The 24294-nt window shown below is 53.7% G+C and overlaps 2 protein-coding genes across 4 annotated transcripts; both read left to right on the top strand.

The window, feature by feature from the left end:
- Positions 1-70: 70 nt before the first annotated feature.
- Positions 71-7172, top strand: WHR1 (winged helix repair factor 1). Of its 3 annotated transcripts, none has more exons than XM_087438380.1 (7): positions 71-253; positions 396-487; positions 4796-4891; positions 5173-5312; positions 6176-6273; positions 6367-6514; positions 6717-7172. In XM_087438380.1, the coding sequence occupies exons 1-7, from the start codon at positions 154-156 to the stop codon at positions 6760-6762; spliced, it is 720 nt and encodes a 239-aa protein (XP_087294506.1). In that variant the 5' UTR covers positions 71-153; the 3' UTR covers positions 6763-7172. The 3 variants fall into 3 exon arrangements, with proteins under 3 accessions (XP_087294506.1, XP_087294507.1, XP_014638430.1); XM_014782944.2 differs by having other exon boundaries at positions 73-253; positions 396-532; XM_087438381.1 differs by lacking the exon at positions 4796-4891 and having other exon boundaries at positions 396-532.
- A 61-nt stretch (positions 7173-7233) lies between these two features.
- On the top strand, positions 7234-22354 carry C4A (complement C4A (Chido/Rodgers blood group)). The gene is made up of 41 exons (XM_004424326.3): positions 7234-7887; positions 8030-8228; positions 8435-8636; positions 8833-8903; positions 8989-9077; positions 9286-9368; positions 9552-9648; positions 9831-9936; positions 10039-10180; positions 10591-10706; positions 10813-10992; positions 11140-11325; positions 11470-11655; positions 11816-11974; positions 12224-12350; positions 12510-12584; positions 12877-13074; positions 13166-13277; positions 13369-13439; positions 13713-13852; positions 13962-14171; positions 14418-14469; positions 14572-14661; positions 14810-15019; positions 15186-15261; positions 15424-15580; positions 15682-15798; positions 15905-16076; positions 16304-16536; positions 16612-16779; positions 17164-17223; positions 18210-18303; positions 18383-18569; positions 18719-18809; positions 18916-18990; positions 20438-20540; positions 20701-20790; positions 20873-20971; positions 21129-21212; positions 21499-21631; positions 21795-22354. Exons 1-41 carry the CDS (start codon positions 7823-7825, stop codon positions 21934-21936), a joined length of 5247 nt encoding a protein of 1748 aa, XP_004424383.2. The 5' UTR covers positions 7234-7822; the 3' UTR covers positions 21937-22354.
- Positions 22355-24294: the final 1940 nt, after the last annotated feature.

The following is a 24294-nucleotide window of genomic DNA, read 5'->3' on the forward strand; positions in this document are numbered from 1 at the left end:
GCCTCTTTCGTCATCACGTCGACCTACTTACACAGGATCGACGGGTCTCCGAGGAGGCATGCCAAGAGCGCCCGTACGTCACTGCTCTGCGCCGGAAGACTCTTTTCGTGTTCTCTTCCCTCAACACTCTTCCCTGGCATCATAGATCCCGGGATGAGCCGGAAGAGGCATCGGCTGGTCCCGGAGACCTTTGGGTTGAAGAGGCGGCGGGAACGAGGGCCTGTGGAGGAGCATCCTTTGAGGGGCGAGTCAGGTAACCATGGCAACCTCTTAACGGCCCCAGCTGGGAGCGGCCTCGCCTCCTGTAACCATGTTTGTTGGGAGGACAGAGCCCTCATAGTCGTACCCCCGGTCCCCGCCCAGTTCACCTCTCAGTGACTGGTCTCTCCGCCCAGGGTCGGCGCGCGCGGCCGTCGCGGAGCTAGTGCAGCTGTTCCCGCGAGGCCTGTTCGAGGATGCGCTGCCGCCCATCGCGCTGAGGAGCCAGGTGTACAGCCTCGTGCCAGACCGGACGGTGGCTGACCGGCAGCTGGTGAGGGGCGTCAGAGCGACCAAGACCGACGGAAGACGCTTCCCTGCCTCGCGGGCACTCCCGAGGTCCCCCATCGCTCAGACGCTCAGTCGGTCTGCCATTCAGCCATTCACCAAGCGTTAGGTCTTTCTAGGCCACGCACTGTGCCAGGCACTGCAGGACCAAGGGGAATGCGACAGACCCTGTTAAAAGACCCTCAGGATGTCAGCTCAGGGCCGGTCTTCTTCAGCAAAAGGAGGAGGACTGGCATGGATGTTAGCTCAGGGCTGATCTTCCTCACACAAAAAAAACAAAAACAAAAAAAACGACCCTCAGGCAGTAGAGAGCATGGCAAATGGTGGAGGTGGGAGAGCGAAGCTTTTGGGGAAACTGAGTCATCGGGCGTGGTTCAGCCTACCGCGGTGGGCATGCAGGCAGACGTCAGATAACTAGAGACCTTTTGCATCAGTGTTGCTTCTGACTTAGACTGAAGGCGATGAGCTGGTAGAGAATGTTCAACAAGAGACGGAATGGTGTATTGGGTGGATTGGAGGTAATGAGGTGAGGCAGGGAGATCAGTTAGGAAGATACTGCAGCTGAGAACTGGTGAAGGCCTAAGTTAGCGCTGTGTAGTGGGGAGAGAATGGGTGAGGGAGAGAGACATGGAGAGTGGGAAGAAGGAGGAGTCCAGGATAACTCTCAGATTTTCTGGTTGACAGATTGCTAAGTGGTTGGCGGAGTGCCTAGAGTAGGGGCACATTGTGTTGTTGGGGGCAGATGATGTGTTTAATTTTGTGCAGTTTGAGTGGGAGGTGCTTGTGGAGCATCCAAAGGCAAATGAGTAGTAGACAGTTGGATAGGAGGGTGTGGAGAGAATTCTGGGCCAGTAATAGAGAATTGGAAGCCATCAGGATGTGAATAGTGTGGTTCATTCTGTGGATGTGGGTGAGACTGGGTAGGAAGAGTGAGTAGAGGAGTGATTTTTAACCTTTTTACAAACTTTAGAATATAGTGAAAGCTATGCCTCTCTCCATAAAAATGCATATATGCCACATGTATACAAGGTATATGTACAATTTCTGGGGGTGGGGGGTAGAGGTGGTTCACAGATCCTCTGAGGCCCAAGGTTAAGGACCCCAGGTTTACAGTGAAAGATAATAGAGCCAAATCCACAGTGCTGGGAGATACAAACATTTAAGGCAGTGTTTCTCAAGGTATGTCCTGAGTTCCACCTGTTATCAGAGTTACCTGGGCTGCTTATTCAAAAATACAGTTTCCTGGGACTCACTCAACGCTAGTGAATTAAGATCTCTTGGAGTAGGACCGGGGAATCTACATTTTTGAACTGCTGCCCCAAGTGATTCATAATGAGCCTTAAAATTTGAGATCCACTGATGTAAGGGGAAAGCAGAGGAAGAAGAGTCTGAAAGAGGCTGAGAAGGAATTGCCAGAGTTAGGAGGAACCTAGGAAGAGGCCTATTGAGAAAGTAAAGAGATTTTCAAGAAGGTGGAGTAGTTTGCAGTGTTAGAACCTGTGATTCAAGGCAGTGGTCTGTGAAGAGGTCAAGTAAGATAATATCCAACATCTGTCCATTGGATTATCAGGTAGAAGATGAATGACAACCTGTCAGGAAGGAAAGAGGGAAGAAAAGGAAGATGGAGACTAGCTCCAGTCTCCTGAGGAAGCAAGTCAGATGAAACCACTCCTTTTAGAGTATTTGTTGTTTTTAATTTATTGGTGTTAGCCTAAATTTTAAAAAAACCTTTAAAAATTGCACAAAAGAAAATATAAACATGTACATACAATTTGAAGGATGTTTATAAAGCAAATACCCATTTAACCACCACCCAAGTCAGACTAGAACGCGGCTGACATCCCAAATATGTCACTCTCTGATCAAAATGCCTTATGTCCCTGGGAGGTAACTACTCTCCTGACTGGTTTGATAATTGTTCCCTTGGTTTTCTTTATACCATCTATGTGTTTATTCTTTTTTTTTTTTAAAGATTTTATTTTTTTCCCCCCAAAGCCCCAGTAGATAGTTGTATGTCATAGTTGTACATCCTTCTAGTTGTTGTATGTGGGATGCGGCCCCAGCATGGCCAGAGAAGCGGTGCGTCGGTGCACGCCCGGGATCCGAACCTGGGCCGCCAGCAGCGGAGCTCACGCACTTAACCGCTAAGCCACGGGGCCGGCCCTATGTGGTTATTCATAAACAGCATAGCTTAGTTTTACCGACTTTTGAACTTGGCACAAACAAAATCATACTGTATGTATTTATATCTTTTTTCATTAGATGAATATTTTTGAGATTCTTCCAAGTTGTTGCATGTAGCTATAGTTAATTCATTTTCATAAATTTCTATTTTATGAATATATCCCATGTTGTGCATTCTAGTGAAAGAAATTGTATTTTTCTAGGAATTTGTCAATTTCATCTAAATTTCCATATTTATTGGCATAAAGTTTGTAGTCTCACTTTATTGTCTGTAGAATCAATAGTGATGACCCCTTTTTCATTCTTTGTATTGGTTATCTGTGCTTTTTCTAGGTTTTCCTCCCCTTTTTCTTGGTCAGTCTCACCACTGGCTTTTCAATTTTAATAGTCTTTCAAAGAATTTATGTTTAGCTTTATTGCTCTCTCGTATGCATGTTTTCTATTTCATTAATTTATTTCCCCTCTACTATTGGGTTTATTTTACTTTTTTTTCCCATTAATTTTCATCCTCTCTTCCTTTCTTTATGCATGTCAGGCTGTAGTTTCCCTCTAAGTACTGATATATATTTATCATCCCCAAGTTTTGGTATATATTTTCACTATCATTCAGTTCAAAATATCTTCTAACTGCCTTTATAATTTTTTCTTTGACTCATTGGGTTGATTAGAAATGTATGTTTTAATTTCTAAACCTTTTCTTATTACTTGTTGTTATTGATTTCTGGCATAAATGATATTGTGGCCAGAGAACATACACAATATGATTTCAATCGTTTGAAACTTACTGAGACTTGCTTTGTGCTGTATGGTCAGTTATGCTAAATATTCTATGTATATTTATAAAGAATATGTATTATTCAGTTATTAACTTCTTGGTAACTAAAGTTATTATTGACATCTATTTCGTCACTGATTATTTTGTCTGTTTGTTCTATGAGTTTATCAGAGTTGGATTAATATGCTTTTGTGATTGTGGATTTGTTAGTCTTTTCAAATAGTTCCCCTAACTTATTATCTCTTTTCTTTCCTCCTGGGACTCCAATTAAACATATATTGGACCATCTCTTTGTATCCTTTAAGTCTCTTAGCCTCTAGTCTGCAATTTCAATCTTTTTGACTGTCTTTTTTATATTCTGGTTACTTTTTTTGATTTCTCTTACAGATTAATAACTTTTTATTCAGCTGTGCCTTAATCTATTAAACCTATCCATTGAGTTCTTAATTGTATTTGCTTCCAGTTCTAGAATTTCTGCTTGGATGTTTTTCAAATCTCTTATGTCAATTTTTATAATTTCCTGCTGAAATTTTTCATCTTGGCTTTTATTTATTTCAGTATTATAAACATAGTTTTTTTTTTGGTAATAATCTGTTTTGGATACTTCCACCATAACATGTCTTTGGGGGCCTATTTCTATTGTCTGTTTCTTTTGAGTTTTGTTTCCTTGTGTGCCCAGTTATTTTTGACTGTGTGCTGGACAGATTTGCCTAAATCAGCAAATGCCCTCCATGTCCCAATTACTTCTGTGAGTTCTTGTTTATATTTAGATATGATGTTGGTCTGGTAATTCCCTATTATCTTGTGAGCTCTTTAATGCTTAAACAATATTTTTGATCATATTTTATCCAGCACTTTAATTAATTTTCAGCAGGCAGGTTGGTTCTTGCTATATTCCTGGAAAAAGAAGTTCTGGTTTATTTTTATTTGTTTTAAATATTTTATGCCATACTCTTCTCCACCTTCCCCCACCCAAAATCTACATTGTTAATTCCTTGAGGGCAGGGCCTGTGTATATTTTGTCTTATTGTCTGGCATATGATTGGTCTTAGAAAATATGTATTGATTGTTTGACAGACAACTGATGAGGTAGGTGGATGGGGGGATGGGTAACTAAATAGAAAAGACTATTTGGTGATCCACCTGATTCTCTCCCCACAGTTTTTCCTTTACTTAGAGAAAAACTCCCCAATACTAGCAAACAAAATCTCCCTGCTCAAAAGTGTCCAGAGTGTAGCAGAACATCTTATGCTGACACCTTTCTTTTCACTCCCATCTCTCTGGAGACAGAAGGAGCTTCAAGAGCAGGGGGAGATCAAAATCATCCAGCTAGGCTTTGACTTGGACGCCCATGGAATTATCTTCACTGAGGACTATAGGACCAGAGTGCGTGTAACTGTGTGTGTGTCTTGGGGAGTGAGGGGGACAGGCAGGGAAAGTGGGAGATGGAAATAAAAAGAAAAGAGAAAATTCCCCCACCCCATATCTCACAGAGAGGGCACAGGGCTCTGGTAAGTGGTAATATGAGGGAGAGGAAGAGGAGGAAAAGTATGAGAGGTGGAAGGACCTTAGCAAAAGGGACAACATAGGAAGGGAAATGTCTTGGGGATTGAGGTTGGTGGAGGGGGAGGGTGGGGCCAGACCATGTCTTTCATCTCTGGTTCCAGGTCCTCAAGGCCTGCGATGGCCGATCGTATGCTGCGGCAGTGCAGAAGTTTCTAGCTTCAGTGCTTCCAGCCTGTGGGGACCTTAGCTTCCAGCAAGACCAAATGACACAGACCTTTGGCTTCAGGGACCCAGAGATCACGTGAGACTTGGGAGACCAACAGAATCAGGCATCTGGCACCTCCCTGCTTCCCTGCAGTCCCATCCAGCCTTGTCCTTTTCCTTTTGGTGAACCTGCCAAAAAGGCTGACTTCTTTTTTTCAGTAAAATGACCTGAAGCAGAAGTCTCTCCCAAGAGAGGAGGCCTGTCTTACCTGGGGCCTTGGAAAGAGCCCGGGACTAAAATTCAGGAGATCTGCATGGCTAATCAAATGCAGATAGAGGCCTGGCAGGAACCATAAATGCCGGATGTGAATCATGCTGAGACTAAGAGAATAGAGGATGGTAGGGGCTATGATGGCCCTAAAGCATTCGCATTCTAAAGAATAATAACGGGACATGGACTAAATAAAAAGATCATTTCAGGGGGCTGTATCTGGCCCAGGCTCCCTACTTTGTAACTCATAGTATAGGTGGAAGCATTTTATAAACTTCTTTTAAGTAAGATGTGAGAGGAGCTGTGGTGAGGTCCTCAGCAGCAGTGGCAGGAGCACAGAAGAAAGACCCTTATTTCTCCCCTGGGGGTGGGACTGAGTGTGTGTCAGCGCATGTGGGCAGAGAGGGCTTCTGAGAGGAGAAGCTGTTTTAGTGACCAAGTAATAGTAACAAGAAAAGGAAGAGTTGGGGGAGGGCAGTCGGGTAGGGGATGGAATAAGCCAGGGCACGGAGGCATGGAGCAGCGCGATGTGAGCAGAGAACCACCCCAGGCTGGGCCTCTGTTATCCAGTCCCTTTGCGTGGTTCCCCACGTTTCTGGAGACTTAATGTCCAAACATTAGTGGGTGGAGAGGAGAGAGGGTTCCTAGAGTCAAGGCCTCATCTCTCCTTGCTTCCCACCCCCCATCAGGCAGCTGGTGAACGCCGGGGTCCTCACCGTCCGAGATGCTGGGAGTTGGTGGCTAGCTGTGCCCGGAGCTGGGAGATTCATCAAGTATTTTGTTAAAGGTATTCTGTCTGCAGCTCAAGCCCTCAGCCCCTCAGGAACATCAGGCCTCCAGGCCTTACTTACCTTTCTCCTCTCCTGTGCCACCTCTCCAGGGCGCCAGGCTGTCCTTGGCATGGTCCGGAAGGCCAAGTACCGGGAACTACTCCTTTCGGAGCTCTTGGGCCGGCGGGCACCTGCCGCGGTGCGACTTGGCCTCGCCTATCATGTGCATGACCTCATTGGGGCCCAGCTGGTGGACTGGTGAGTCTTGTCCTCAGCCTCTGGCAGATGACAGAACAGTGACCCAAGGTTGGATTTCCCTCTTGCTCATGCTTCATTCACTAGTGAAGCCCAGCTCCTCTCTCACTCTCTGGAACCCCAGAATATCCCTGGCCAAGTTCTGAGTTCTCCCCAGACCTTGGGCCTAGGTATCTGGCTCCAGCCTTATCTTTCTCTTGCACAGTGTCTCCACCACTTCTGGAACCCTTCTCCGCCTGCCGGAGACGTGAGGATTCTGCTCGTGCTTGCACATCTTCCCAGAGTGGAGCAAGGGGGGCCCAGGAGTGCTGCCCAGCAGTGGCTGAGACAGGGTCACCTTGGGAAGACTTGGAATCCAGGATGAGTGTTGGGCTTGCATCCACGCAAAGGGTCGGAAATGACTGCTGCTGTTTACCTGGGCTCCGACCCAGTGGTGGGGTTTGGGCAATGCTTCTCTGCCCTTCCATGGAGGTGGAGCCAGAATCTGTGCCAAGGCCATGGCTGCTGCCTTTCATGTAAACGGGTGCTGCTGTTACTTTGTCTGGAGATACAAAGGTGGGGTTTCTGGGGAGGCTGGTGAAGGAGGGCAGGGTTCTCTTCCCTACATGTTGGGTTGAAACTGCCAAATAAAGTACTTCTGCCACTGATATTTTCTGGGTGTCTTTTGTTTAATGTGACACGTGTGTTTGGGCTCCTCGTTTGCGAGTAGAGATAAAGCCAGACTTGGGCCTGAGCTTTGCCTCGTTGTTCAGAGAGGAACAGGGACGTTGAGGTCAATTCCCCCATGGGTGGGGAGGTGAGCCTGATCTCCTAAACCATGGAATTTCTGTTGGGGCCTACAGAAAGCAAAAAGCCTCGTGTAGTTCAGTTTTTGGTGGGGTTATAGTAAGAGACAAGTGTCTTAGTACCTTGTTTTGTTAGGACCTTGACAAAGGAGCCACATGTCTCCAAACCGCATGCTGAACCACATTGGGCTCTCTTATACCCATATATACTTGAGCACGTATATACATACATGCACCCACATACACCCAGTAGAGAGTGGTGCCCCGGGCACTGGGATGAAAGGGGTTAACAGGGAAGGATAGGATCTGTGTCTGGGCCATGATTTCTCCAGAGACCCAGGTGTCTGGGGTGCCCCCCCAAATACTGGGCCTAGGGCCAGTTGCATTTCTTGGCTGTCACGTGGTTTCCCAGCTCAGCTGGGCCAGGGGAGGAGCAACATCTAGAGTCAACTCTGTTCCAAGCCCTAGGTTGACCAGAAAGGAGGAGACGGACAGACGGGTCTGATCCTTCTTGGGTTCTCCAGCCATGAGGCTTCTCTGGGGGCTGATCTGGGCATCCAGCTTCTTCGCCTTGTCTCTGCAGAAGCCCAGGTCCTGGAGGCAGGATGCTGGCATGCTTGAGCAGGAGCAGAGCTGGCGATGGGAGCGCAGGCGTGGGGGAACCTGATGGAGGATTGAGGGGTGGAGGGGCCCAAGTGGAGGCTGACTGCTGACCCTCACCTGTCTTCCCCAGGTTGCTCCTGTTTTCTCCTTCTGTGGTTCACCTGGGGGCCCCTCTGTCAGTGGGACTGCAGCTCCACGATGTTCCCCGGGGCCAGGTAGTGAAAGGATTACTGTTCCTGAGAAACCCATCCAGCAATAATGCTCCCTGCTCCCCAAAGGTGGACTTCACCCTCAGCTCAGAAGATGACTTCAAACTCTTCAGCCTCCAGGTAACTGGACGCCACTCCCTCCTGCTGCGTCTCAGCACCTCCTACTCTCTTCCGCCCTGTCTTCTTGTAAATGTCTTTGTCCTGTCCCTGGCCTCCCTCCCCGCCTTTCCTCTCCACAATGGCTTCCTTCCCTGTTTCTGTCTCAGTCTCTCTGGCTTTTTCCTTCTGCTCTGTCTCTGACCTGCTCCCTCTCCCTCTCCTGACAGATCCCCCTGAAAGATGCACAGAGCTGTGGCCTCTTTCGCCTCCTTAGAGGTCCCGAAGTCCAGCTGGTGGCCGAGTCGCCATGGCTGAAGAACTCTCTGTCCAAAAAGACAGACTTTCAGGGCGTCAACCTGCGCTTCTCCTCTCGCCGAGGCCACCTCTTTCTGCAGACTGACCAGCCCATTTATAACCCTGGCCAGCGGGGTAAGTTAGCCCCAGAGCCTCTGCCTTTAGCTCCCTCCCAGCCCCTTCAGCGAGATAACCTGAAAGTGACGCACAGGAAGGCTGCTTAGCAAATATTTGTTCTCTTCCTCCTCACTCCCTGGAAGGGACTGGGGGACCAGGGCCCGCCTTCCCTTTGCACGTGAGCTCCTGCTCACCTCTCACCCTCCCCTCCCAGTTCGGTACCGGGTCTTTGCTCTGGATCAAAAGATGCGCCCATCCACTGACACCCTCACGGTCACTGTGGAGGTGAGTCCCTGACCTCTGACCTTCCTGATCAGCGAGGGCCACTGATCTGACCTGCCACCCATGGCCATTTCTACTCCCATCACAGAACTCTCATAGACTCCGTGTGCGGAAGAAGGAAGTGTACGCTGCTACGTCCATCTTCCAGGATGACTTTGTGATCCCAGACATCTCAGAGTGAGCTCTCCCCACCTGAGGATTGGCCCCTAGCTACACCTCCCCAGTTCCCGTTTCCCCCTGCTCTCCGCCTCCAATACAGAATCAAGTCCCGAGCTCCCCTGAGCCTCTGGTTTACCCTCACAGTCCTCTTCCCAAGGAGCCAGGCCGCTGGCTTTCCATGGCCTCTTGCGCAAGTTGGCTGAGTCCCTTCCTTGTCTGTCCTCAGGCCAGGTACTTGGAAGATCTCAGCTCGATTCTCAGATGGCTTGGAATCCAACAGTAGTGTCCAGTTTGAAGTGAAGAAATATGGTGAGAGCTGGAGACACAAGGGACAAACAGCTCCTTTCCAGAAGGGAGTAAGGGGTGGAAGGAGAGGTGGTGGGACCAGGGCAGGGTCAGGGAGATATGGGTGCCACAGCCCTGAGGGGAGAGGAGTCTTTAAAGGGTCCTTTCACCAGAGTTTGACCTCCCTACCCCTTTACCTCGGGTCAGTCCTTCCCAACTTTGAAGTGAAGATCATTCCTGGAAAGCCCTACATCCTGACAGCGCCTGGCTTTCTTGATGAAATCCAATTAGACGTCCAGGCCAGGTAACTCCCCCCACCCCCTTCACTCCCCACTGCTGGCCCTGCTCCCGGGGCTTCCCACTCAGTAAGAATGTGCTGTGAATCCCCACGTCCCTCCCTCGTCCCAGCCCCCCTCCCTCCCAGACCATTCCATTATTCCCTCCAGTCGTCACTCTACCCTCTTCCCAATCTCTCCGTGGTGACAGGTACATCTACGGGAAGCCAGTGCAGGGGGTGGCATATGTACGCTTTGGGATCCTGACTGAGGATGGTAAGAAGACTTTCCTTCGGGGGCTGGAGAATCAGACCAAGGTAGGAAGGAGGGTGCGGGGTGTGAGGAGGGTGAGAGAGAAGAAGAGGGGGAAGTGGGAGACTCAAATCTCACCCCATGTCCTGTTTTCTTCTTTGCCCCAGCTGGTAGATGGCCAGTGCCACGTTTCCCTCACAAAGGCTGAGGTTCAGGGTGCCCTGGAGAAGCTCCAGCCTTCTAAGATTAACATGGCTCACCTCCCAGGGCTGCGCCTCTACGTTGCAGCAGCCATCATTGAGTCTCCAGGTGAGTGGCTTCCCCTGATTACAACCCCAGACCCTTGCCTCTGACCTCTGAGCTGACCCTCTGTTCTTCAGCACCAATACCAGCCCCCACCCTTCTTACTTTCATCTTGGACCCAAAGCCAGAAAAGACACAGGAGACTGTCTCTCTCCAACCGTGTTTCTGGGGAAGGGGTACCTTCCCCTGTCTCAGTTTATTTTTTTTTCACCCACCCAGCTAGCCAGCAGACACATGTCGTGTACCATCTGTGTGCTGGGTCCTGTGTTGGCCTCAGCAATCATGGAGATGAATATGAGACAGCCCGTGCCCTGAGGAGTTCACTGTCTTGTGGGCAGGAAACACTTGCGCTGCGTCTCCTCTTGCTCTCCTGTTCCTCTCCTGTCCTCCACCTCTCTCCACCCCTTGTCTTGCAGGTGGGGAGATCGAGGAGGCAGAGCTCACATCCTGGCGTTTTGTGTCATCTCCCTTCTCCTTGGATCTTAGCAACACCAAGCGACATCTCATGCCTGGGGCCCCCTTTTTGCTGCAGGTTTCTCCTGGAGGGAAAGGATGAACAGGAGAGGGGGGTGTTGGTCAGAAGGGCACAAGGCCTCACTGACCACTCTCTTTTACCTGCCCCTCCCCTACCCACCCAGGCCCTGGTCCGAGACATGTCAGGCTCTCCTGCCTCTGGCATTCCTGTCAAAGTTTCTGCCAAGTTGTCTTCTGCTGGGTCTGTTTCTGAAACCCAGGCCCTTCAACAAAATACGGATGAGAGTGGCCAAGCCATCATCCCCATCGTTGTTCCTCAGACCGTGCTAGAACTGCAGCTCTCGGTAGGACTCTTCCTCTTCATGGGAGAGGGCGGGCGAAGGAAAGAAGGGTCAGCTGGGCCGCTGAGGATCCATGTCCCAGGATGGGGGCACAAACTGGGTGCCTGGGTCCTTGCCACTGACTCTGCCCCCACCTGCCCCTCTTTCCAGGTGTCTGCGGGCTCCCCCTATCCAGCCTTAGCCAGGCTAACTGTGAGAGCCCCACCCTCAGGAGGCTCGGGGTTTCTGTCCATTGAGCGGCTGGATCCTCGACCCCCTCACGTCGGGGACACCCTCAACCTGAACCTGCGAACTGTGGGCATCAGTGCGCCCAGCTTCTCTCATTACTACTACATGGTGTGTATGAGCCGGGTTGTAGAGCAGGGCAGGGGTGCAGGGAGGGGCTCAGGCAGGAAAGAGCCCTTGTGTGGGGCAGTGGTTTCAGGGCTGGGGTGTGCAGTGAAGAGGAATCTACTCTTGCCCCTCCTCTTCTTGGCCCAGATCCTATCCCGGGGCCAGATTGTGTCTGTGAATCGAGCGCCGAGGAGGACCCTGACCTCAGTCCCCGTGTTTGTGGACCATCACCTTGCACCCTCCTTCTACTTTGTGGCCTTCTACTATCAGGGCGGCCTCCCAGTGGCCAACTCCCTGCGCGTGGACGTCCAGGCCGGCACCTGTGAGGGCAAGGTAATTGGCATCAGGAGAGACAGTGTGTGTATGCATTGGGGGTTAAGAGAGAAAGAAGACAAGGTGATTGTGAACAGGGCATGGATTTAGTTTGGGGTGCACTGAGGATGCACTGAAAGAAACTCTCCCCACTCTGTCCCCCACTTCCCACCTCTGCCAGCTGGAGCTAAATGTGAACAGTGGCAAGGAGTATCATCCTGGGGAGACGATGAAGCTCCACGTACAAACCGATTCTCCAGCCCTGGTGGCGCTGGGAGCTGTGGACACGGCTCTGTACGCTGTGGGTGGCAGGTCCCACAAACCCCTCGACATGGGCAAGGTTTGTCAAGACCCTCTCCCCAGCCCTCCCTCCCTGCTGCGGCTCATTCTCCTGCCACCCTGAGCTCAGCCCCTAAATCTCACTCCTGCTCCCCATGGACTCCTCCCAGTCGTCCCACAAGCCTTGGCCCCTGCGGTCTCTATTTCCCCACTCTCTGTGTCTCTTTCATAGTTGTCCATACCCTGCCCTCTCACCAGTCCTGCCCCTCAGCCACTCTTGTCTCCATGACATCCCTGCCTTTTCTTCTAGGTCTTTGAAGTTATGAACAGCTATAACCTTGGCTGTGGTCCTGGGGGTGGGGACACTGCCCTTCAGGTGTTCGAGGCGGCTGGTCTGGCCTTTTCTGATGGAGACAGCTTGACCTCAGCCAGAAAGAGTGAGAACAGCAGAGAAAGGGGAGTGGGTGGTGGGAAGATAAGGAAGACGAGGGGCCTGAGGAAGTAAGATAGGAAGACGAGGGGTGGGAAGGGGAGCAGGGAGGGGAGGTGGGAGGCCACCTACCCTACAGCTTGGCTGCAGTCTTGCTCTCTGCCAGGTCTGAGCTGTCCCAAGGAGACGAAAACCCGGAAAAAGAGAAACGTGGACTTCCAAAAGGCACTTAATGAGAAGCGTGAGTTGGGGGTGGCTGTGAAGCAGCATAAGCTCTCCACTTGGGCCCAAGGGTCAGGATGAGGGGTCTCCCTCTTAGTTCCTCTATTCCTCTGAGTGAGCCAGTCTTTGGTATTTGGGGCCAGAGATCCAAGTTCTGTGGTTGAAGGTGGATGGGAGGGAGACTCTCTCCAATGGCCTCTCTTGAGTTCCTGGTCTCTCAGGGTGAGTCTTTGTGTATCTAGAGGTCAGGGTGAGGGGTAAGGTGTGTCTCCTTTCTGTTCCCTCGTGCATACCGTCATCTGGCCCCGCAGTGGGCCAGTATACTTCCCCTGTAGCCAAGCGCTGCTGCCAAGATGGGCTGACACGGCTGCCCATGGCACGCTCCTGTGAGCAGCGGGTGGCCCGTGTGCAGCTGCTGGCCTGCAAGAAGCCCTTCCTGTCCTGCTGCCAGTTTGCTGAGGGCCTGCGCAAGAAGATCCGGTTGGGGGGCCAGCGGGGCCTAGCCCGAGGTGAGGGGCTGGCTGGGGCTGGGGGACAGGCAGGGGTGCCTGGAAGGGCAGAACGGCCCCCTCCTCATTCCCCTCCACCGTGGTCCCCCAGCCATGGAGATCCTGCAGGAGGAAGACCTGATGGATGAAGATGACATTCCCGTGCGCAGCTTCTTCCCAGAGAACTGGCTCTGGAGAGTGGAAACCGTGGACCGCTCCCTCCAGTGAGAGCTTGGGGTGGGCTGGGTCTTGTCTCTGGGCCATGTCTGGGGCCAGCCCAGGGTGTGACAGGGCTTCTCACCTTTCCCACCACAGATTGTCACAGCTGCTCCCTGACTCTCTGACCACGTGGGAGATCCATGGCGTGAGTCTGTCCAAAGGCACAGGTGAGGTCGTCCTGCCTGAGCCACAGGCCGCCCCTCTTCCATCCCCCCTCAACCCTGGCTCCCTGCTTAGCCTTTTGTTTTTAGTATAGGAAGGCAGGGGCAGAGACCTGGGGAAGTCTGTACCAGTGTGCACTTGGGCTGGGAGGCTAGAGGGCAGGGGTGGGTGGGAGCCAGAGCTGGGTCACCCCTGCCTCTCCCACCTGGGACCCTGCAGCCGTGATGTCCCCAGGCCTCTGAACTCTGCCCCCTCCCCCACACTCCGTCATCCATCAGGCCTGTGTGTGGCCACCCCGGTCCGGCTCCGAGTGTTCCGTGAATTCCACCTGCACCTCCGCCTGCCTGTCTCCGTTCGCCGCTTTGAGCAGGTCGAGCTGCGGCCTGTCCTCTACAACTACCTGGATAAAGATGTGACCGTGAGGCCCCTCAGGAGCACACAGATGGGTGGGTGGGGGCTGAGGCACGTGAGGGGTGGGGAGCCTAACTGGGCTGGGGCTCTGGCCATCCCTGTCTTCCTGCCCCCAGGTGAGCGTCCATGTGTCCCCAGTGGAGGGGCTGTGCCTGGCTGGGGGCGGAGGGCTGGCCCAGCAGGTGCTGGTGCCTGCGGGTTCTGCCCGGCCCGTTGGCTTCTCTGTGGTGCCCACGGCGGCTGCTGATGTGTCCCTGAAGGTGGTGGCTCGAGGGTCCTTGGAGTTCCCTGTGGGGGACGCGGTGTCTAAGGTTCTACATGTTGAGGTGAATAGAGCACCCCTGAATCCAGATCCCAGGCTCCCAGATTTGCCCCCTACCCCTGGCACCCTCTCTGCTGGCCAGGCCAGAGGCCTAACACCCAAACCCAATGCCTTGGTCTGTTTACATCTTCTACAATTCTGATCCAACTCTGTCCCTGAAGTTCAAACTCCAGCTTCTAGGGAGTCTGCACTAGGAGGGGCAGGCTGTAGTCCTGTGTGATCTCTCACGGCTGTGTTTCCCCCGAGACAGAAGGAAGGGGCCATCCACAAGGAGGAGATTGTGTATGAACTCAACCCCCTGGGTGAGTGACGCCTGCCCCCAGCCATCAGTGTCCTAAAGGGGTTTATAGACAGCAGGGGGTGTGGACAGTAGGACATATTGCCTATTTCCCCCATCTTCCCAGACAACCGACGCCGGACCTTGGAAATTCCTGGCAACTCTGATCCCAATGTTATTCCTGATGGAGAGTTCAGCAGCGTTGTCAGGGTCACAGGTGGGAGTGTCCTCCAGTCCATTCCCAGTGGCCACCCTTGGATTCATGTGAAACCGTGGACCCCTGTTTGATCCCATGACCCCATGACCCTCTGACCCTGGGTCTCCAGACCTGCTGTCTGATCCTTAATCCTCTTTCTCTCTTATAGCCTCAGATCCATTGGATGCTTTGGGCTCTGAGGGGGCCTTGTCACCAGGAGGCCTGGCCTCCCTCCTGAGGCTTCCCCAGGGCTGTGGAGAACAAACCATGGTCTACTTGGCCCCCACCCTGGCTGCTTCCCGCTACCTGGACAAGACAGAGCAGTGGAGCAAGCTGCCCCCTGAGACCAAGGACCATGCTGTGGATCTGATCCAGAAAGGTTCTGGGTGCAGGAGCAAGCAGGAGCGGGGGCTGGGAGAGGGCAATTAATGGAAAATAGGCAGCCCAGGTGCTAGAGGGGGGCAGAGAGGGAATGGGGAGCATGGCCACGGGCATAAATAGTGGGAGAGTGAGCGTCAGTTTAGCAGCCACCTCTTCTCCCCAAGGCTACATGCGGATCCAGCAGTTTCGGAAAACAGATGGTTCCTATGGGGCTTGGTTACATCGGGATAGCAGCACCTGGTGAGGTTGGGAGAGTGGTTTTGGGTCTCTGAGAGGGGCCAGGGCTGGTGGGGGCAGAGCCAAGTACAATGGGAGGGTGAATGACCAGGTGTCTGGGGGAGTGGGGCCGTGTCCCCTGTAGGGACCAGTCCCTATCCCCAGCCATCGCTTCGTCTCCTCTAGGCTCACTGCCTTTGTGCTGAAGGTACTGAGTTTGGCCCAGGAACAGGTGGACGGCTCACTTGAAAAGCTGCAGGAGACGGCCACATGGTTGCTGTCCCAGCAGCAGGCTGATGGTTCATTCCAGGACCCCTGTCCAGTTATCCACAGGGACATGCAGGTACGGGGCTGGGAGGCTGGGCCGAGGAGCACAGGTAGGAAGACTCTCCCTGCCCCTTCCTGTTCTTGGTTGACAACTTCTTTTCTCCCCACTTTGACTAGGGGGGCTTGGTGGGAAATGATGAGACAGTGGCGCTCACCGCCTTTGTGGTCATCGCCCTTCATCATGGGCTGGCCGTCTTCCAGGACGAGAATGCACAGCAGTTGAAGCAGAGAGTGGTAAGGGCACCCACGGGTCTGCCTTTCACTGGCCCCCAGCTTTCTCCCTTTCTCCTCAGGAACCCAGATGTCCAGTCCCCAGACCTTCCTCCCCACTTTCTCCTAGGAAACCTCCATCTCAAGTGCAAACTCATTCTTGGGGGTGAAAGCAAGTGCTGGGCTCCTGGGTGCCCACGCGGCTGCCATCACGGCCTATGCGCTGACGCTGACCCAGGCCCCTGAGAACCTGCGGGATATTGCCCACAACAACCTCATGGCCATGGCCCAGGAGTCTGGTGGTGAGAGTCGAGGGTGTCCCGGCAGTGAGCATGGGGCTTGAGGGACCTTGGGAGCCATGAGTGTGCCCAAAGGGAGAAATTGAATGAAGACCCCGGGAAGGAATGAAAGCTTAAGCAGGGATGATTGGGGTAGGACCAGGAAAGCCTGATGGGGAGCGTCACAGGGCCCAGTAACTGGGACCCCCCCTACCCACCTGCCTTTACTGTGGGTCTCCCTTCATTCTCAGATAACCTGTACTGGGGCTCAGTCGTCACTTCTCAGAGCAATGTCGTGTCGCCCACGCTGGCTCCTCACAGCCCAGCAGACCCTGTGCCCCAGGCACCAGCCCTGTGGGTTGAAACCACAGCCTATGGCCTGCTGCACCTGCTGCTCCGGGAGGGCAAGGCGGAGATGGCCGACCAGGCTGCAGCCTGGCTCACCCGCCAGGCTGGCTTCCAAGGGGGATTCCGCAGCACTCAGGTAGGGGCTGCCCTGGGGCTCTGTTGTGGGGAGGTCTTGAGACCAAGTGCCTGAATCCTGGCCCATCCTCCCCAGGACACGGTGATTGCCCTGGACGCTCTGTCAGAATACTGGATCGCCTCCCACACCACCGAGGAGAAGAGGCTTAATGTGACTCTGAGCTCCCTGGGCCGCAATGGGTTCAAGTCGCATGTAATACAGCTGGACAACCACCATACTCGGGGGCTGGAGGAGGAGCTGCAGGTGAACCACTCTCTCACCTGGGTTGCCATGACACCTGGGCCTACTGCGGCCAGGCCAGAAGCCATCCCCAGCCCCCCACCCCTGCAGTATCCCCACAGCACCTCTCCCTGATATCCTTGTGGGAAGACTTACTGGCTGTGTTATCTGGAGGAAGTCACCCAGCCTCTGAGCTTCGTTTTTCTCATCTGAAAATAATATATACAGAGTCTACCCAGCAGAGTTTTTAGAAGGCTAAAGTGAGATAATGCACAGGAAGGTGCAAACTTTGTGGAAAGTGAGGTAGAGTGAAGAGGCGGGGTTGTTTTTAGGGAGGAGGTAAGTTGGAACAACAGTGTGCCCTCCTCTGCCCTTCTGACATCTCTCTCCCTTTTCTGTTCCTGAAAGTTTTCCTTGGGCAGCAAGATTAATGTGAAAGTGGGAGGAAACAGCAAAGGAACCTTGAAGGTGAGAGCCGGCAGCAGTGACAGCCAGGGCCCAGCAGGGAGGAGCCAGGGTCTTGAGTGGGAGACCTGTGGGCAGAGCTCATGGTTGGGGAAGGGGGAAGACACCCCACGGTAGGCATTCCCTATGCTCTGTCCTGGGCGTTTTCCCCTCACTCTGGTTTCCACCCTCTGGGCACCTGTCATTTCCTTTACCCGCTCAGTGCTCATGGCCTACACACCCAGCCCCTCAACCCAGGCCTCTCCCCTGAGCCCTCACCAGACATGTCCCAAACCCCTTCTTCCTCCTGTGTCCCCTCACCTGGCTGATGGAGCCCCTTCCCCACAGGAGTCCAGCCACCACTCTGGAGGGCGTCTTAGTGCCCCCCCAACCCAGGCCCCTCCTTATGGCCCCAGTAACTCCTCCTCTGCTCCTCTGCTGCCTGGGGCTCTTGTCACTTATTTCCTGGACTCTGTTCTAAGATGGTCTTGGAACTTCTCCCTCCCCCACATCTCACCCCTCTGATCCATTGTCCACACTGCAGTGAGATGACCTTCTGAAAACACCAGTCAGATTAGCCTTGGAGAAAAGTCAGGCTCTTCCATGCACAAGATTGGGCCCCTGCCCACCTCCCTGGCCAGACAGATCCACTCATCTACACAGATCTCCTTGACTTGAATGGCCTACCCCTGCTTCTTGTCCCATGTGACAAACTCATTCTCCTCCTTCAGACCTCAGCCGGAAGGCTCTCCTGAACTTTCCATTCCAGCCTCCTCTGTGCACTGTGTAGAGTGCTTGCCCCCGAGGACAGGTCCTTGTTCCCCCCTCTGTCTCACGTCTAACCCAACACCTGGGCCCAGGCATATTTCTGGACTTGTCAGGGAGCAGGATGAGAAGGGGCTGAAGGCCTCGAGTCCCTTAGCCCGGGGAGATGCCCTTAAGTGTGGCCCTGGAGAGAGGTCTGTGGCCCCAAATGTCCCGTGTCTTGTCCCTGCCCCTTGCTGAGCCAGGTCCTTCGTACCTATAATGTCTTGAACATGAAGAACACGACCTGCGAGGACCTTCAGATTCAAGTGACAGTCATGGGCCACGTTGAGTACACGAGTGAGTGTTGGGGTCAGAGGCCATGGGGCCCTGAGGGGGCTGGTGCCAGGGGTCAAGCCACAATGCCATCCCTGTGCAGTGGAAGCAAATGAGGACTACGAGGACTACGAGTATGAGGAGCTTCTAGCTGGGGACGACCCAGGGGCCCATTCCCAGCCAGTGACGCCCCTGCAGCTGTTTGAGGGGCGGAGGAGCCGCCGCAGGAGGGATGCACCCAAGGTGGCCGAGGAACAGGAGTCCAGAGTGCAGTACACTGTGTGCATCTGGTGAGCGCTGGGGCCGCACTAGGCGCGGGGGCACTGCTGGCCAAGGGGGGAGGCAGGACTGAGGCTGGGGCTGGGCATCTGCAACCCAGCATGGGCATCTGCAACCCAGCACGGGTGGAACCCAGACAACAGGGCAAGTCTTTCTGCAGGCGGAATGGCAAGGTGGGGCTGTCAGGCATGGCCATCGCAGACATCACCCTTCTGAGCGGATTCCACGCCCAGCGATCGGACCTGGAGAAGGTGTGGTCAGCCACCCAGAGGGACCCCTGGTGCCCTCAGGAGCCCTGAGGCTCCTCACCTCAGGGCCCAGGGCCACCTGCCTGTGACCGTCTCCCCTTCCCCACAGCTGGCCTCCCTCTCTGACCGTTACGTGAGTCACTTTGAGACTGAGGGGCCCCACGTCCTGCTGTACTTCGACTCGGTGAGCAGGGAGAGGTGACACAAGAGGGAATTGATGGCACTGGGTTTACTGAGCATGTGTTATGAAGTTTCCTACAAGACACTGTATCAGCGGCCAGTGTTCCTAGAAAGAACTTGTGATGTGGGCAGGGAGACAGGACCAGAGTGTGCCAGAGCAGAGTTAGGGGCGGGCCACCAGGGAGGCAGCGCTGCCTGCAGGTGGGCAGGGGCTGAGCCCCTAGTGTGGCCTGGGGGGCCAGTGCCAGTCAGCAGGGAGTGCCTGAGAGTGAGCCTTCTGTAAAGATGAATTTATTCAACCTGAGGGGCTGCCTTGCTTTTTCTTTTGACCTTCCTAGTTTTTTTGTGTGTTTGATATTAAAGTGTATTTTATTTTATAAAGTGATCGTGGTCATCGATGAGTTATTTTTGTCTTTTTGTGGCCTTGTATGGCTGAAACAATTATCAGCCCTCTGATGGCCCTCCAATTTTTTTTGAACATTTACTGTAACCTCTTGGAGAAAATATGGAAAGGGCATGTTAATACTCGAACACCATTAGCCTGACGTTTGTGGGTCGGAGAAGACCCCTTTGCGCAGTGTGTGCACAGGGGCCAGACCCTATTAGCCTGAGAAGCCAAGCAGAGGAGTCTGGTTGAACACAGTGGAAAATGAGGAGCCAGGAAGATTTCTGGGCCGGGAGCTGACCATGCAGCAGCCTAGCTTAGGAGGAAACTGGCAGGGTACCAGGCTGGACTGGACCAGTGTGGGAATGAGGAGAGGGGTCTGGGCCTAGGACATGAGCGGTGGGCTCATGGAGGACAGGTGGAGCAATAGCATCTGCCATTAGGTTCTGGCAGATAAAGGAGGCCCCAGTTGTATCAGTGACAAAGCGAGGGATCAGGAGGGTGAGTGGGTGTGGGGGCAGGCAGAGTAAACTTGGAGAACTTATATGTCCTGAAAAAAATCCTAATGCAAGAAAAAGGCTGAGTGTTCGGTTTGAGAATCATCAGCCTGGAAGGGCTAGGTGACAGCTGGGGAACGTTTGAGATCTCCACAGGGAAGCACAGAGGAAGGGAAAAGGAAGGGAAGAGCCAGGGCCAGGGACTGTGCCTCTGGGAAGGAAGGAAAGGGAATGTCAGAAATGACCAGGTCAGAACCAGGGATGGTCCAAAAGCTAAGCCTGAGCTTAGGGAGAGTTTCATGCGGAATATGTCCATGATGTGAGATTCTGCAGAGGGGACCGGGGCACTGGAGACTGGGATGAGGTCACCATCTTGACAGTGAAGTCAGCCGAGACCTTGGGAGGCAGTTTTTAGAGTTACCGGAAGGTAACAGAATGTGAAGGACACTGAAGATAAGACCAACAGGGATGAAACAGAGGCAGGCCAAGGAAATGCAGCACAGCAGCCTGCAGGGCCCTGGGGGTGAGTCCCTGACCTCTCCCCATCCCCTCTCCCACCCCCATGCCAGGTCCCCACCTCCCGGGAGTGTGTGGGCTTTGAAGCTGTACAGGAGGTGGCCGTGGGGCTGGTGCAGCCGGCTAGCGCGACCCTCTATGACTACTACAACCCCGGTGAGCACTGCGGGACACTTGGAGGTTTGGGATAGGTTGCCCTGATGTGGGACATCAGGAACTGGGGCTGTGAAGGGTGGCAGGGGGTCCTGTGGCTCCATGGGATGGGGGAGGCAGAGAGGTGGCATGTGCCCTAACTCCTCTGTCTGCTTTTCTCCAGAGAACAAATGTTCTATGTTTTACGGGGCACCAACTAAGAGCAAATTCCTGTCCACATTGTGCTCTGCTGATGTCTGCCAGTGTGCTGAGGGTGAGACCCAGGGCCTGGGGACAGGGGTGGGAAGACGGCATGGCTGGGGCCCACACAGTCTCATCTGGATCCCTGACTTCAGGGAAGTGCCCTCGACAGCGTCGTGCCCTGGAGCGGGGGCTACGGGATGAGGATGGTTACAGGATGAAGTTTGCCTGCTACTATCCCCGCGTGGATTATGGTCAGTCTTCCCCCCGCCTGACCCGCCCTCAGGGTCTCTTTGGTTGTGTCTGCTCCTCTCAGGCCTGCAGGTGGCCTCTTTGCTCTGACACCAACCTGCAGCCCCCTCAGCCTCGGGGTAACTAACCTTCCCTCCTTTCTCCTAAACTCCCTCTTAGGCTTCCAGGTTAAGGTTCTCCGAGAAGATGGCAGAGCTGCTTTCCGCCTCTTTGAGACCAAGATCACCCAAGTCCTGCACTTCAGTATGAAGGGAATGGATTGGGGGGTGGGGGCACAGGAATATAGGGGAGCTGAAGTCTGGGTTTGAGACCTGGCCACCTGGAATAGTGAAAAGTTAGATGAGTCTGAGCTCAAAGCCTCTCAGCCTCTTAGAAGCTCTGGGCTTATCCATAAATAGGAAAGCAGTAGCGCCTCCCTGTTGCGAGTGGTGAGGGTTAAGTGAGAGGATTTATGCAAAGTCCCTCACCCCATGCTCATCCTGTACCTTCTCTTCCCCTCCGACAACTCTTGTGCACGTTATCCCCTCAGCCAAGGATGCCAAGGCCACTGCTGGTCAGACCCGAAACTTCCTGGTTCGAGCCTCTTGCCGCCTTCGCTTGGAACCTGGGAAAGAATATTTGATCATGGGTCTGGACGGGGCCACCTATGACCTCAAGGAAGAGTGAGTTACCTGGGCGCCTCGGTCTCTAGCTCTCCTCACACCTCACGAGGGAATGGATCCCCAGTGCCTAGGCCCTGCCCCATCAGAAGCCAGGTGCCTCGTGCTCTCCTCTGCCACCTGCCCATCCTCCTGACCCCTGCTGACTGCCCCTTTGTCCCTGCAGTCCCCAATACCTGCTGGACTCAAACAGCTGGATCGAGGAGATGCCCTCTGAACGCCTGTGCCGGAGCACCCGCCAGCGGGAAGCCTGTGCCCAGCTCAGCGACTTTCTCAAGGAGTATGGCACCCAGGGGTGCCAGGTGTAAGGGCTGCTCCCCCACCTCCCCCAGGAGGAGCCTGAGCTGGGGAAGGGTGATGCCTGGATTGTTGCTGTACCCGGTCCCCTGAACATAGCCCCAGGGCAGGGCCAGAGATTCAATAAAGGCCTTTGGCAGCAAAGCGTCAGTGTGTGTCTCCAGGACTGAGAGCTGTGCCCCCACCTTCCCTTCCAGGTTCTGGGGGCCCAGGCCGGTGTTTGCAAAATCGTAGGCTTTCAGAGCCTGGATGACCCTGGAGGTGTCCAGCTCTGCCTGAACCCTCCCAGATGGCTCACTGGGAGCTCAGTCCATCATAGGACCACCCCGAGCAGACTTGTGACCCAACAGCCTGCACCCTGAGGATCCAGCGTCCACACTGAGGCCTCCCTTCTGCTATGCCTGCAGGACACTCTATTGCTCCAGTGTAGCCAGTCACTGCGGGCTCAGGCAGAGCTTGTGCTCAGCTAACCCCTCAGCTCTTCTGCCTTATGAGCGGCTGTCCAGTCACATGTTTCCCGCTCTGTCCTTGTGCAGTTGGCAGTTCTGGGGTCTGTTGCTTTTAGCTGAGACCTGGTCTGTTGAAAACCTGTTGACACTTGATCCTGTTATCAGTGACATTAGGTAATTTTCCCAGAGTTGTGCAATCCTCAGATCTGATGATGTCTCCATCCAGGTACTGATTTTAAACAAGCCAAAGGCTGACTTTGGTGTGTTTGTCAATACTCTGAGGAGACTGCTGTTCCACAGGGGTCAGCCCTCCCCACCTGCCTGCCTAGCTCTCCCCCAGATGGTGGCACCCATTGGGTCTTCAGGGCTGACCTAGAAAGCCATCTAGAGGAATTTGCTGAGATCAGTTTTGATGGAAACTGAGACATTTTAGCAGCCTGCCATTCAGTCATTCAACAGAAATTCATGGAACTCTCATTCCATGCCATCCCCTGTGCCAGGTTCCCATCCCCTCTGTGAAAGGTGTGATGTCGGGGAGCTACGTGGTCCTGTAGGGCACATAGATGGGGCATCTGACCCAGTCTGGGGGAATGTGGGAAAGGGGAAGGGAAGGCTTCCTGCAAGAAGTGACATCCAAGTTGGATTTGGAAGGCTGAGGAGTCAGGCAAATTGAATGGCGGTAGATGAGGGTGTTTGAGACAGAAGAAGGAGAATATGAAAGGCCTAGAGGCCGGGGGCAGGACAAAGCACATTTGGGGGCACTGCATGTAATTCACCATGTCTGGAATTTGAATTTGGAGGTGGGGTGGAAGGCTGGCAGGGTAAGTGGAGTCAGTTTATGAGGGGCTGTTCACAAGCATGCCAGCTGTCCAGGTCACTCCTTTCAACTGGAGTCCCCTCCTAGTCCATGCAACTTTGAGAGGTTCTGACCTTCCCCAGTCTTTCAGAGGCTTCCTAGGGCTGTTGTTTACGTGGCCCTGTGGTTACACATCAGATCTCTCTCCCAAAAGCCGGTCAGCATGGTGGTGGCATAAACCCATTTATAGTTGACCCTGGGAGGTCAACTATGAGGAAGGTGCTGTTGCTGCTCAACCCCAGAAATCCCACCCCTCTTCTCTCCCTCCCAGTCCTGGGCATGGATCAGACTTGGCCTGAGCCTCTTCCCTGAGGACCCCCAGGAGTTAGCTCTTCAAGCTAGTGGGTGGCACAGCTGGGATCTCCACAGTGGCACAGTCTGTGCTCTGGCTAAAGCTCTGAGGGGGGAAGGACCCCCCACTCCTGGGGACAGGGAATTGGGGGATGGTATAGGCCTCAGGTCACCGCCAAGCCCTCACTCCTATCACCCAGGTAGCTCTAATCTCTCACTGAGCCCTGCTACCCCTCTTTGGCATGATCTTTCCCCAAGCTCCTCCTCTAAGCACCTCAACTGCCTCCTCACCCATAAAAGTGGTCCCTGATAGCCCTACTTGGTCCTGCGGGACCCCACCCCTCATGGCTAAGGCTCTCAGAATAGGGCTGGATCCCTGACCCCAACTGTGGCTACTGAGTTCTGACTTTGGGATCGATGGGGGGCATGTTCACTCATGCCAGGAATCCCCACTTGTCTTGGGGCTGGGCCTGTACCCTGTGGACTCTGACCGCAAACGCAGTCCTGTTCTGCCTGCACCTGGCAGCACAAGCGGCTTGACCGCAGAGAGAGAGCAGAGGAGAGCAGACAAAGAGGAGGGAGGAACGAAGAGTGAGGAAACGGCCCCATCTCTAGGGCTTTTTCTGTTCCCTATCCCTGGCCTTCCAAGGCCAGTGAGGTCCCCTCTCCTGCTCTCCTTCTCTTGGCTTCTGTGAGATACCCCCGTATTTGTATAACAATTCTTATTTTTGGCTCAAGCCAACTCAAGTTGGTCTGTTTTCCTTGCAACCAAA

The sequence above is a fragment of the Ceratotherium simum genome, chromosome 13 (assembly GCF_057802395.1).
Source record: "Ceratotherium simum simum isolate JZ-2026a chromosome 13, ASM5780239v1, whole genome shotgun sequence".
Classification (NCBI taxonomy): Eukaryota; Metazoa; Chordata; class Mammalia; order Perissodactyla; family Rhinocerotidae; genus Ceratotherium; species Ceratotherium simum.